Source organism: Trematomus bernacchii, unplaced genomic scaffold, assembly GCF_902827165.1.
Source record: "Trematomus bernacchii unplaced genomic scaffold, fTreBer1.1, whole genome shotgun sequence".
Classification (NCBI taxonomy): Eukaryota; Metazoa; Chordata; class Actinopteri; order Perciformes; family Nototheniidae; genus Trematomus; species Trematomus bernacchii.
The window spans coordinates 10738103-10752686 of NW_022988098.1; the positions used below are offsets into that span (position 1 = coordinate 10738103).

General features: G+C 39.8%; 2 protein-coding genes across 2 annotated transcripts in view; one reads left to right on the plus strand and one right to left on the minus strand.

Moving 5' to 3' along the window:
* The window catches only part of LOC117475663 (nuclear factor 7, brain-like), an 863632-nt gene that overhangs the window by 821919 nt on the left and 27129 nt on the right, over positions 1-14584 (minus strand). The gene's annotated exons all lie outside the window — the stretch shown is intronic.
* LOC117475673 (gastrula zinc finger protein XlCGF17.1-like) lies at positions 62-10980 on the plus strand. Its single transcript, XM_034122002.1, has 2 exons — positions 62-169; positions 9545-10980. The coding sequence occupies exons 1-2, from the start codon at positions 116-118 to the stop codon at positions 10244-10246; spliced, it is 756 nt and encodes a 251-aa protein (XP_033977893.1). The 5' UTR covers positions 62-115; the 3' UTR covers positions 10247-10980.

Consider the following 14584-nt stretch of genomic DNA (forward strand, 5'->3'; position numbering starts at 1 on the left):
ACACAGAACGAGATTTGATCACGTGAACACAGGTTCCACGAGATTTGAAGGAGGAGGAGCACAGGGTTTATTTCACACACACAGCCGGAGCGGGAGCAGGAGCACTGAAAGGGGCATGGAGGAAGACAACAAGACCCCCGGAGAACCAGCAGCAGCCTCGGACTCTCAGGTGAGTGTTCAACGCTTCATCCGGGGAAAAATAACTTTAAAACTAAACTAAAAACACGAGGAGAAGAAACAGGAAATACGAGAAGCGTTTTATTTCGAAAGTCAAAGAAACGTTCCTCTGTTTGCTTCGGGTCTACTGGTCTGAATTGTGAGCATGATTCATTTAAAGTTGAATGTGATACCTTCTTTTAAAAATAATCACAGTAATAATTGTGCATTGTGAGCACGTGCCTGTGTAGTACATTTGAAACAAGGTAAACATTTTACTTTATATAATATTTATAACAATGCATCAAATACTGAGGTGGGGGAAGTACTCAGATCTGGTACTTGAGTAGGCCTACATGTAGAAGGACTCAGATATTGTAGTAAAAGGAGAAGTACTCAGATCTTGTACTTTAGTAAAAGTAGAAGTACTCAGATATTGTACTTGAGTAAAAGTAGAAGTACTCAGATCTTGACCTTGAGTAAAAGTAGAAGTACCAGAGTGTAGGAATACTCTGTTACAGTAAAAGTCCTGCATTCAAAATGTTCCTCGAGTGAAAGTAGGAAAGTATTATCATCAAAATATCGTTAAAGTAGTGACAGTAAAAGTAGTCATTGTGCAGATTGGTCCATTTCAGAATAATATATATGATATGTTTTATAATGATTGATCATGAAAGTGTTCTCAAAGCTGGTAAAGGAGCAGCTAGTTTGAATGACTTTGTATACTGCAGGGTAGCTTGTGAATTTACTCCAGGTGGAACTAAAGTCTGATTTAACACTTGATTATATTTCACATCATTCATCCAGATCTGTAAAGTAACTAAAGGTACTAAAGTACACCATTCACCTCTGAACTGTAGTGGAGTACAAGTACAGAGTAGCAAAGAACTGAAATACTCAAGTGAAGTAGAAGTACCATAAACTTGTACTTAAGTACAGTACCTGAGTACATTCAATTTCACCTAAATCAGGTTTAACTTTAAACCAATCACAGCCCTGATTTGACCTACATATGCAAATTAGGGCTGCTCGATTATGGCAAAAATCATAATCACGATTATTTTGGTCAATAATTGATAATCCGATTATTCATTGACTTTGAAAACATCCATTTATTGAACTTTAAAACAAATAATAATTTGAACAGTATCTTACCCTGAACGTATAATTCAACTGAAAAACCAATACAAAAATAAATTAAATAAATTATATATTTAAATAAATAATGTCAAAATAATAAATACCAATAAAGAAGATCAACAAATATTTTGGAGCGCACTTCCACAAGCTACTAAAAATATAAATATGATAAATAAATAAAAATTAGACTAAAATTAATTAGATCAAATATGTTGCAGTGCACTGTCACATCCTAGCAAAGCTAAATAATAGTTTTTTTCGATTATGTTGTTTTTGTAATTGTGGCAGGCCAAAATCGTAATTGCGTTTAAAATACGATTAATTGCACAGCCCTAATGCAAATAACAATATACATCTGAAAGAGACATCACACGCCTCTTTAACCACTTAACCTGTTTCACGCCTTCCCCCCGGTACCGGGCGGATAAACGCGTCATTTGCAGGAAACAACGTCTAAGGAATCTTAATATTGAATAAAACTATGAATGTGTTATATCCATGTAACGGGAAGAAACTCAGCTAACTGATCTTTTTAATTTTTTTTTTCAAAAAAAACCCACAATGCTAGCACTCAGCCTCTGAATTAGCCTCGACGAAAAAACGTAACCTACAAAGGCACATAAACTCACTCAGAACTCCCTTATTACTTATCCTAGATGCACAACCAAACACTATTTTTTGGTGTCCTGGAGACACTGAATCTAACGGTGCCCACCTCAACACTCAGTGATAAACATTCGCGACGCTATCAACGAAAGCGTACATCATCACATGTGGAGCCAAGAAGCTAAACAGTAAATATGGCTTACCTTGGTCAAAAGTGGTCTTCAATGGCATTAAAACGATAAAAAAAACGATGCTGCAGTTAATCCATAGGTTCATCCTATGTGTCTGTGCCTTCTTTGAAATTATTTCTGATAATCCATAAGCAATACAACTGCGTTTTAGTTTCCAAACTCCAGAAGGAGACATTCCTCCAGTTTAGTTTCGCTTTCCACACGCGAAGCGGCAACATTTTTTCTTTACAATGTGTGTCTATGTAAGTCTCCTCCTTCGATTCTATTGGCTCTAACGGTCACAAGGGTATGTCAACCAACCAGATCGAGCAAGGGGGGCCAGAGATAGGTCAAATCCACCCAAATGACCCCAGATGGCCCAGTTTTTTGGCTAAATCTCTCTAAAAAGGTCAAATTTCACTTGTTTTGCATCAATCTTGATACAGGGTACTTATTATATGTTGTACTTTTGATTCCTAAAGCTTTTAGTCTACTAACCCATCATCCAAGGGTAGTTTTCACTATCTGTAAAAAATAATTTTTGGACGGACACTATAATTTACAGTTTTTTACTATGTCAAATCTGAATTTTCTTTAAAATAAAAAACATTTATATTGATTCTGACACTTCTACATCCAACTCACAGGTTTATCATTACTTTGAGAAAAGATTATTAATTTAACCCTTTTAGAAGGGAAGATATGGTCATTTGTTCTGGGAATGTCATTTTCGAGCCTGAGACCTGAAAAACAGGCTCAGAGTGGAACAGGTTAAGCACGGCGGTCCCCCCATTGGACCCCTCCCACCTTTTTGTTTTCGAGATAATGTCTCAGGGCTTCTTAACATTTATGAAACTATTAATGTGTAGCACCAGATTAACGGGAAGAATCTCAGCTAACTGAAGATATGAACCATTTTTACCAAAACAAAACACAAGTCTCATAAGAAGGGTCTAAATGACCCCTGAGCGAAAACATTCTAACGCACTGCGGCACACAATTCAAGATAAAGATACCCTTATTACTTATCGTAGCTGCACATACAATATAGCCGATTAAAGCTGAGACTCCACTGATTATTTAGGTATAGTATCATCACTGAGCGATCCTAAATTGCGACAGGGGAAGCAAACACAGACATCACAACACGTACCTTTACGGAGCTTTTACGGCAGATCATCTCACCGTAGCTGTCAATTAGGTCAAAAGACGTGTTCAATGGCATTAAAACGAAAAAAAAAAATGTCTACAACTGTTGATCCATAGGTTGATAATGTACCTGTTCCTTTTAAAAAATTATTTATAATCCATAATTCCATTTTTTATGTAAAAATCGGAGCGGAAAAGTTAGCTGCTAATGGTAGCCACCAGAGTGTATGCAGCTTCCGGTTTTGGTAACGCGTCACTCTCACTCCTTATTTGTTAACGTGTTGGTGTGTATATAACTTTCCCTCGATTCCATTGGCTCTAGCGGTTATAAAGAGATTTCATTCATCAAAATCGAGCAAGGGGGGCCAGAGATAGGTCAAATCCACCCAAATGACCCCAGAAGTGGGGGTTTTTGGCTAAATCTCTCTAAAAAGGTCAAATTTCACTTGTTTTGCATCAATCTTGATACAGGGTACTTATTATATGTTGTACTTTGGATTCCTAAAGCTTTTAGTCTACTAACCCATCATCCAAGGGTAGTTTTCACTATAAGTAAAAAAAATATTTTTGGACGGACACTATAATTTACAGTTTTTTACCATGTAAAATCTGAATTTTCTTTAAAATAAAAAACATCTATATTGATTCTGACTTTTATACATCCAACTCACAGGTTTATCATTACTTTGAGAATAAAGATTATTAATTTAACCCTTTTAGAAGGGAAGATATGGTCATTTGTTCTGGGAATGTCATTTTCGAGCCTGAGACCTGAAAAACAGGCTCAGGGCTTAAGAGGTTAAAGGTGCCATGTTCTCAAAGCCCATGAGTGTCTTTACCCCTTTGTCTGCACTGATGAGTTGTTGACAACATTTTCCCTCTATAGATGGACAACAATGGTTTAAAAAATAGCTTATCCAACAGGTTTAATCAGCATAAAACTGGTTTACTCTCAGCAGTGTAAAATGTGTTGTTTTTCAATGTTATGTGTTTTACACACGCCTTTATGGTTCCAGAATTGGCCGCTCTGACGAATGAGTTTTGTACTTCTATACTATTACTACTGTGGTAGAATGTAACCAATAGAGACTAACAAAGTTTCTGTTGTACTGAAATTATAAACCTGTGAGTTGGATGTAGAAAAGTCAGAATCAATATAGATTTTTTCTATTTTAAAGTAAATTCAGATTGAACATAGTAAAAAAATGTAAATGATAGTGTCCGTCCAAAAATAAACCATTACTTATAGTGAAAACTACCCTTGAATGATGGGATAGTAGACTAAAAGCTTTAGGAATCCAAACTATAACATATAAGTACCCTGAATCAAGATTGATGCAAAACAAGTGACATTTGACCTTTTTAAGAGAGGTTTAGCAACAAAAAAAACACGTCTGGGGTCATTTGGGTGGAAATTGCTAACAAAGCACTTATATACTAACAAAGGACTGGCTTATCTAAAGCCAGCTGAGTAGCACTTGAAATGTTTTGGCTCTATGAAACCTGATGTACTTCTGTTTTCTTCAAGTTTGTATCTTCCCGGTCGAATGCACTATTGTAAGTCGCTTTGGATAAAAGCGTCAGCTAAATGCAATGTAATACAAAAAAAAAAAATGGGTGTATCGATTTTGATGATTGACATCTCTTTAGAACCGTTAGAGCCAATTGAATCGAAGGGGAATTTCCACATACACACACACGTTACCATTGAGAGCTATGCGCACGCAGTTTGTCCAAAGCGAAACCTATCTTACGCTTCTGATTATCAGAAATAATTTCAAAGTGACACAGACACATTGGATTAACCTATGCCATTGAAGACAACTTTTGATCAGAAAACAACAACGGTAAAGGCCCGGACACACCAGCCCGATTTTGGGAGTCAGAGGCTGTCGGAGGCAGTCGGGCATTCGTGGCGCCCTACTCAGGTTTGTGTGTCCCACACCGTCGTCTCTTTATGGCACCTTTTCACACCCGACTTTCTCTGACCTTTCTCTGACCTCACGCGGCCGATTCAACATGTTGAATCGGCCGCGGGAGGTCAGAGAAAGTCGGCCCAAGCAATCACTCTGCTTGGCTGTTCACACTACCGCTGCCTGCTGGTAAGGACAGTTATTGCCACTTGTCGACTGAAGTATTTGCGGTGTGTTCGTAGGCGGGTGGCGTAGTGGGCGACGTAGCCGACGCAGGCGACGAAGCTGACGTAAAAGTCGGGACGCCTTCGGTACGCGTTCTTTGGTCTCAGGTGGGTGTGTAGCGGCCTTAAGACATATTGCCGTGTTGGCTACGTGGTGTGATGTCTTTGTTAGCTTTTTTTTTTTATTTATTTTTTTTTATTTTTTTTTATTTTATCTTTATTATTAGCTTATTATTATTATTATTATTATTATTATTATTATTATTATTATTATTATTATTATTATTATTATTAGCTTATCGCGAGTTCGGATCGGTCAGTAATGATACAAATACCTGTCGAATTCCCGTTAAGTGGGTATGACCCATTAATAGGTTTTTAAATGTTAAGAAGCCCTCAGACGCTGTTTCTTGCAGGTGGGGCTTAACAGGTTAAGGGATATATTCTGGCAAGAAGGTTAAAAACGACACAGAGTGAAAGAGACAGCCTTACATAGACCCATTTTGGACAAGATTGTCCCGAAAGCTAAATCTTTTAATTTTAAATCCAGCAGCATCGCCCAGGGGCATATACTACAAAGCAGGATTTTCGCTTAGCGAGCTAACTTCCTGGATTTCCGGTCCTACGACGCTGGTTCACTTCTTAGCGGGCTAGATAACTTATTCTGAACGGCTAGCCTCCGGAGCAGGATAGGTTCCAGGATAAAAGCACTGCCTGCTGACCAATCAGAGCTCAGTGTGCTGAGTTTAAGCGATCAATTCATATGACAGGTGAAAGGAAATACAGTTTAAACTGCCGTTGCAGGAAAGACGGCCGGCCAACATCACCGACTGTGTGAACGTGAAAATGAATAGAATATCACCTCCCATCTTCAGAGCAACCTGACTATTATAACATTAGCGTTAAGAAAGCTTACTTAAAGGGGACCTATCATGCAAAATGCACTTTTGTACGTCTTTTATACATGAATATGTGTCCCCGGTGTTCCAGGGAACTCACCAAGTGTCAGAAAACACAACCCTCTCTATTTTCCTCCATACCCAAATCTCTAAAAAAAAAGGGCTGCAACGGATCTGATAAAAACTGATCCAGATTTGAACACTGTTCTGACGTCAGGACAGTGGCGCTACGGCTATTGGGCCAACCAATCAGGAGGAGACAGCCACGGCCATTGCCGTTCGAAAGCGCTGGAGACGCTGTAGTACATATGCCAGGCCTCTAGGTGGTGCTGTTCTCACTGAATCTGCCCTTGCTAAAAAATGTCAAATTGAGCAAAATGAGGCATGGCTAAAATGCATGATCTGTTTTGTATTTTGAAAAAAAAAAAGTATAAATATGCCTTATATAGGTATGGTCCTACACTATATTATTCAAATATAGCATGATAGGTCCACTTTAAATATCTGCCACAACATAAGTAACCGGATCAGAGTAACATTAAGTACAGTCCGCGGCACTGTGAGTGCAGACGTCGATGTGTTCCATTATCATTCATATCATATCACATCATATCACATCATATATTTCCTTATCTGAGTCAGCTTCTTGAGCCGTATCTGGCCGTGCAACACTCACAGTGTCACATACTGTATGCAGAAGTATTATTTTAAGCAACACATTAAGTTGACGAAACACTCGAGTCAAATGTAATTAAAGTCAGATCCACTCATGTCTTAGACGGGGCAGCAGTGATATCATAAAACTGAATGAACGTATTCAAACACTTTTTCTTTTACCAGCAGTATTCACCTTGCAGCAGCAACTATGTGGCTTTTATCCTGGATAAAGTGTTTAAGTCATGGATGTTTAAAGTTTAACTTCTTCATATGTCTAATGATGATAATTCTAGACGTGTGGAAGGGCTTCCAGTTCCTGTTCTGAAAGAGGTAGGCCCAGCTGTTGAAACGGTTTTAACTGGGAAAGTAAACTACTATAAAATGGTTAAAAGATGGACACCAAGGGGTGCTTGCAGGTGTTGTAGAGAATCCAGCATAATGCTTCTGACGAGGTGTCAAAGAAACGTGGGCTACTATGGCAACCACATGCACATTTGAGTATAAAACCTTAAAATATATATGCCGCAGAAGGCATATGTGATGTCTGCTTTCATCTATGTCATTCCTGCCATGTCATCTACAGAGCATAGAAACGGGAAAAATCTTTAGTAGTCATTAAAGGTGGGGTAGGTAATTTTGGAGAAACCAGCTCGCTAGAATTTGAAAATACACAGCCGGAAAAAATCTGCCACTTCCTTACAGAGCCCCTCCTCCAACACACACGAACGCGCACATGACCAATGAGGGCACGAGATAAGTTTGTGCACAGATGGAAGGCTGACAGGCAGGTAATTTTAGCCAGGCCGGCTCAGATGATTGGTCGTGCTTTTTACAGTACTACGGCTTCCACAGATGACATTTTTTATGGATTTTTTGTCAAAGCACTTCAGATATTCATTGCTATCGGGATGTTAAGAGCATTCCATGGAATATAACAAAAAGTATCTCGAGCCGGTTTCTCAAACTTACCTACCCCACCTTTAATACTCTTGACAGAATAATCGTGAGGAACTAACGGCTCAATAAAGAAACGTTGCTAGAATATTTCCTCCTAGCACTAGGCTAGGGGCCTGTCATGTTTCTAAACGTTTAAATAGCAGCACGTGTAATACTCCTGGCTCCTTCGGTGCAAACTTCAGTCTTGAGTGCAGGTTTTAACAGTAAACATTTGTTTACATTGCAGGCAGAGGAAATCGAGTTTGTTCAAGGGAATATATCGTGGAATTAAAGGCTTCAAGCGCTGATTTAACTTCGAGAAGGTAGGACAGGATGGCAGGTACTTTGGGAATGCCGGAGTCAGCTTGCTCCTGCCTTTTTTGGTGTTTAAATACCCGCCGACCGAGAGACAGTGCGACTCTTAGCTGACACACAAGAGATGGGTTGTTACCAGTGTTGGCGTAGAACTCGGGACTTCCTCTGGCCCAAAGGATATTAAAAGCTACTCCAGATGAGGACGGAAGGGACACCCGGATGTGTGTCGTGCAGGAGCTGTGGCTCGTTCCAGCGGCGTCTGAACCATGCTCTGAGCTAGCCTGTGTTTCGGGAATGAGGCATTTCTTACGGCTTCTTGCGTATGGTGATTCGGTTCCAGAGTCGGAGATTGCAATAGACATTTGCAAGGACAGCACCGGCAGGCAAGCAGCAGCGACGTAGAGTAGCTGCACCAAAGCAGCAGCAAGCAATGCATAGAGAGATATCTGGCAGGTTAAATAGAGCGGCATATTAAGGAGACTCTCTTTGATTGGTTGTAGAGTGGCAAGGGGCGTTATGTATGAATGCAGCATAAGTGCTCGAGTTGACTGCCTGAACTAGCTCGCAGGCTTCGCCCCATTTATGATTTCTGATGTAAAAGTTGGGCTATAAAGGAACTACAGCACGGTCACATGACTTCACGTCGCCACCGCTAAGCTAAAGGTGGCTAATGTTGGCCTATAAAAGAACTACAGCATGGTCACATGACTTCACGTCACCACCGCTAAGCTAAAGGTGGCTAATGTTGGGCTATAAAGGAACTACAGCACGGTCACATGACTTCACGTCACCACCGCTAAGCTAAAGGTGGCTAATGTTGGCCTATAAAAGAACTACAGCATGGTCACATGACTTCACGTCGCCACCGCTAAGCTAAAGGTGGCTAATGTTGGCCTATAAAGGAACTACAGCACGGCCACATGACTTCACGTCACCACCGCTAAGCTAAAGGGGGCTAATGTTGGGCTAAAAAGGAACTACAGCACGGTTCGCTTATGCAAATATTGGTAGTCGCTGGTACTACAACACTTTTATAGCGCTTATTTGAATCATTAGGTTTTAAAAGTTGTCAAATGTTTTTAAAGCTGAATCCAAATGTATCTTCTCTCCATTCATTCTACTGGGTGGGAGACCGTGGGCGGGGCTTACGGGGAAACTCAACTGCGCATGCTCTCGACAGCAAGGCATGATGGGTAATTTGTTTGACGATTTGCTCTCGAGAACGGGCCATTTTGGCTTACTGCACCAATGAGCAACTCTCATAGGATCGAACGAGCTGTATCCAGTTCTTATTATACATCCATGGTCATATTACACTGACATTTTCTAAATGTTATTTCTGGCACCTAACTGAGTCTCTCTCTGTCTGTTTTCTTTAGAAACCGAGAACAAGAGAGGGTCCCCAAAGTCACAGCTGTCAGCACTGTGACAAGTCCTTTGCAACGTCTCAATATCTATTGATTCACCAGAGAGTTCACACCGGAGAGAAACCCTACAGCTGTGACCAATGTGGGAAATCTTTCAAACAGAAGTGTCACCTCAACAGACATAAAATATCCCACACTGGAGAGAAACCACACATCTGTGGCCAATGTGGGAAAGCTTTTTCATTAGCTGATGATTTAAGAGCCCATTATGTCATTCATACTGGAGAGAAACCATATAGCTGCGACCAATGTGGGGTGGCTTTCTCCAAAAAAGTTCATTTGAAAACTCACAATTACATTCACACTGGAGAGAAACCATTCAGCTGTGACCAATGTGAGAAATCTTTCGCCACCCATAGTGACCTGAAGAAACACAGACGTATTCATTCTGGAGAGAAACCACACAGCTGCAACCAATGTGGAAAAGCTTTCCCGAGGCTATGTGCACTAAATCGTCACCAGCGTACTCACACTGGAGAGAAACCGTACTGGTGTGACCTTTGTGGGAAGACCTTCGCTCGGGCCTACAGCCTACAGATCCACCGACGCCTTCACACCGGAGAGAAACCCTACTGGTGTGAGCAGTGTGAGAAAACCTTTATTTCGAGTGGTGCGCTGAGTGCCCACCAACGCATTCACACTGAGTCCATCTAAACAGCTTGTTGTGTTAATGTGCTGCTATTAAAGGTATTATTATTACACTGTTTGAATAAAATGAGGAAAAGAAGCAACTTGTTTTCAGTCTGAAGAATCCTCTGTTCTTGTGAAACTGATTTAATCATAAATGTTAGTTTGTTTATTATTTGACAGCATTGTAACATCTGTTTGCTCTTTTCTCATTAAATGTGATTGTTGCTGCTTTAATAATCTGAGTGACATCATTATTAATATCAATGCACAACTCTATTGTAACATACATGTTTTTATATATTCATGTAGTGCACACATTACTTTATCTACTCCAATATATATTTGACTTTACTATATATTATTATATTTTATTAAACATTTTAGCTGAATACTAAATTCTGATTGGTCAAATTAGAAGTTTAAGACGTTAATACTCGATAACACACCGCTGCCAAGAAATCAGTATTTTAGATTGAGATGAAATCCTTTAGAGTTAATAAACGTGTGCATTTGATAATCCACGCTGAACAGCAATGGGTCGTCCTCTCTAGGCTTCTCCTGGGAAAACTGTGTTTAACATTTACTCTGTATTTAAATACTTAGAAATCTCTTTAAAACATTTATTTTATTCCCTGACGAAGAGGTCTGTCCGGGAGTTAATTTAAACCCAGTAACTCTGTATGTTTTATATGATTATAAAAGTTTAAAATGTAAAAATGTCATGTAATAAAACTTTGATTTCAACATTTTAAAAACAATATTGTCTGGACCTGAAATTAAAATGCATTTTACTTTGGATCTGATAAATGATTCGCTGCTCAAACTTGCAGTTGGATTAAACATATTATTTATTGGTTTTCCCATCATGCACAAATCACAAATGAACAATTTATAATGACATAGTTTCAATAAAACAGAGAAGGTTGAACAATAACCTGACATAAAGATCTGAATCTGGGTGAGATCATTTAAAATGTAAAGAATATATACATCAATTATTTCCTCTAAAGGAAGCAGTTCAGCATATTTGATGAACATGATGTTACTTGGATAAAAGTGTTGGCTAAATTCACGTGTTTCAATTTAATAAAGGTTGACAGTATAATCAAAAAGCAGATTATCTCACTCAATAACAACAACATTAGTGAATCCAAAATAAACATGTTTAGAATAAAGAGACAGCCGAGGTCAGTGTATTTTCCCTTTGAGACAGGAACGTCCAAAGTCCAGCCCTCTGAACTGTAAACACTCTTTTATTCACACACTGATCTCACATGTCTTGTTTTTCCTCATGAAATATATCTGACCAAAATGGAAATTGATGTGTGATTTATTTCGTATTGAATTCGGTGATGGAGGAGATATTTCCAGAATTAATTCATTTGTGTTTGGTTCGACTGAACAATATCTGTTGAATATTTGAGATTATTATTTGTCTGACCTGATTCTGACACACCACTTTATAAAGAAATATGTCAAACCTGCTTCAAAGTTAAAGATATTCCAGATTGTCTGACGTCTGTTCAATGTTATCTGACTCTCCAGATATTATTGAAAGAGCGTGTTTTTAGAGTTGTTCACGCCTGCCTTAGTGGCTTATATTTAGTTATATAAACATTTGAATAAAATAAAGATAATTGTAACAATGACAGTGTATTTGTAATTTTGTTTTATGTTTAAAAAATGTCAGAAGGGACTATTGGCCCCCGGGCATATTCACATTATCAAATCCAGCCCTCTTTCAAAAAAGTTTGTGCATGCCTGCTTTAAGCATAGATATAATGATCCTGTTTATCTCTACCTGGTCTGATCCACTGTCACACACACCTTCAGTGGTAATATCTTCACTTCACCCACAGTGCTGATGTATGGATACATCTTCTCAGTGAAAGTGTGTGTGAAGGTGTGTATGTTTGTGTTAGTGTCAGGATCAGAGAACGACAACTTTCCTCTGTTCCAGTCCAGATCCACTCTGACCCTCTGGAGCTCCTTCTTCAGGCTGAGATCAGTGTCTGGATCTGGTGGTGACCATGCTGAGTATTTACCTTTATAGAAACTTATTCTCCATAATCCAGACGGTATGACTCCCTTCCTCTGGACAGACTCTGCTAACACACCCAGTAACCAGTCCGTAGAGTCTGTAACCTGGACATCCCAGCTGTGAGTCCCTGAATTAAAGCCCTCACAGCTCAGGACAAAGAGGTGTTTATCAAACCTCTCTGGATTATCAGGAAGTTTCTGTCTCCCTCCTCCTGCTCTCACTCTGGTCAGATCTTCAGACAGGAAGAGGTTTGGATCAGCAGTGTTTGGGTCCAGGATGAGAGGAGTGTAGGACACCATGTCCTTCATCTTGATCCAGATGTTGAAGCTGAGGTTGCCCAGGTGTTTGGCCTGGTCTATCAGAGCTCCTGAGGGCAGCTGTGGATCCTCCAGCAGGGGGCGCTGCAGCCTCTCCACTGCAGCCTTGTAGTTGTGCAGGAAGGAGACGTCTTCAGCTCTCAGCTCCTCCTCTGTGGCTCTGACTGTGTGTGAAAGAGCTGCTATCTCTCTGCTCACAGCCTCTATCTTCTCCTCCATCATCCTCCTCTTCTCCTCCTCTTCCTCCCTCAGTGCAGCCATCCTGACCTCCTCTTCCTCTTCTAGAAACTGGTGAAGCTTCTTAAACTGCTCCTTAACCTGTTAAGCCCCAAGCCTGTTTTTCAGGTCTCAGGCTCGAAAATGACATGCCCAGAACAAATGACTATATCTTCACTTCTAAAAGGGGTAAATTAATAATCTTTTTTCTCAAAGTAATGATAAACCTGTGAGTTGGATGTAGAAAAGTCAGAATCAATATAGATGTTTTTATTTTAAAGTAAATTCAGATAGAACATAGTAAAATATTTTTAATGATAGTTTCCGTCCAAAGAAAACCCATTACTTATAGTGAAAACCACCCTTGAATGATGGGATAGTAGACAAAAAGCTTTAGGAATCCAACCTATAACATATAATAAGTACCCTGTATCAAGATTGATGCAAAATAAGTGACATTTGAACTTTTTTAGAGAGGTTTAGAAAAAAACCCACTTCTGGGGTCATTTGGGTGGATTTGCCATATCTCTGGAACCCATCGGTCGATTTTGGTGATTGACACCTCTTTTGAACCGTTAGAGCCAATAGAATCGAGCGGAAGTCCTAAATCCATCTAAACATTACCATTGGTGAATGAGAGTGATGCACAGCCAGCATGCCCAAAACCAGAAGCTGGGTTGTAGCTCTCATACACTCTATATGAAAACTCAGTTTTTGACATAAATGCTATGATGGATTATCAGTAATCATTTCAAAGTGACACAGAGACATTGGATTGACCTTCAGCAGCGTTTTTATGCGTTTTAATGCCATTGAACACAACTTTTGATCAGAAAACAGCAAAGGTAAGACATATTTGCCGTTTTGGCCCCGTAAAGTGAAGTTGTGTGTTGTCTTTGCTTGCCTTCGCTGCCGTGAGTTATGGTCACACAGTGATGAAACGTATACCTTTGGAATCTGTGGAATATCAGCTTTCATATGCTATCTAGTTTGTGCAGATTGCATGAAGTATAAAAGATCGCTACCGTGAGTTATGTTCTAAGTGCGTTAACACCCTTTCGCTTGGTGCTAATTTAGAGGCTTTGCGTTTGAGTTGTGTTTTGTTTAGGTAAAAATTGTTCATATCGTCAGTTAGCTGAGTTTTTTTCCCGTTAAGTAGCTATAACACATTAATAGGTTGTTAAATGTTAAGAAGCCCTGCGACACAGTTTCGTGAAAATTGTTGTGTTTTGCCCCCAGGGGCGGGGGCATGGGGTTTAACAGGTTCTGCGTCCCTGTGTGTTGAGCCTGGACCTTCATGTGTCCTGCTGTTTGATCAAACTTCTCTTTAACTTCTTCAAAGAGCTTCAGTTTCTCCTGCAGAGATTTCTGGAGCTCCTCTCTGAGATCCTGTGCAGCTTCATCGATGGGTCTGAATCTGTGGTTGATGTGTGTTTTTGAATCTCTGCAGACGAGACACACTGGCTGCTGATGGTCCAGACAGAAGAGTTTGAGTTTCTCAGAGTGCAGACTGCAGAGATCTTCCTCTAACCTGGAAGCCATGTTTTCTCTGAGTGAAGCTGAAACACAGCAGACAGGAACTACAGTCATTATTTGAGATATATTTCGAACTCAGTCTTGATTTTATGGACATAGAGAACTGCAGTGACGCGTCCTAAAACCCGGAAGTAAGTTAGCATTTGTACCACTTCCGGTTCCTTCGACAAAAAGCAATGCAATTTCTCCATAGGATTTTGGAAAATATCTGTAAATAAGGTCTGTGTTTGACACAAATGGAAGAGACAGATC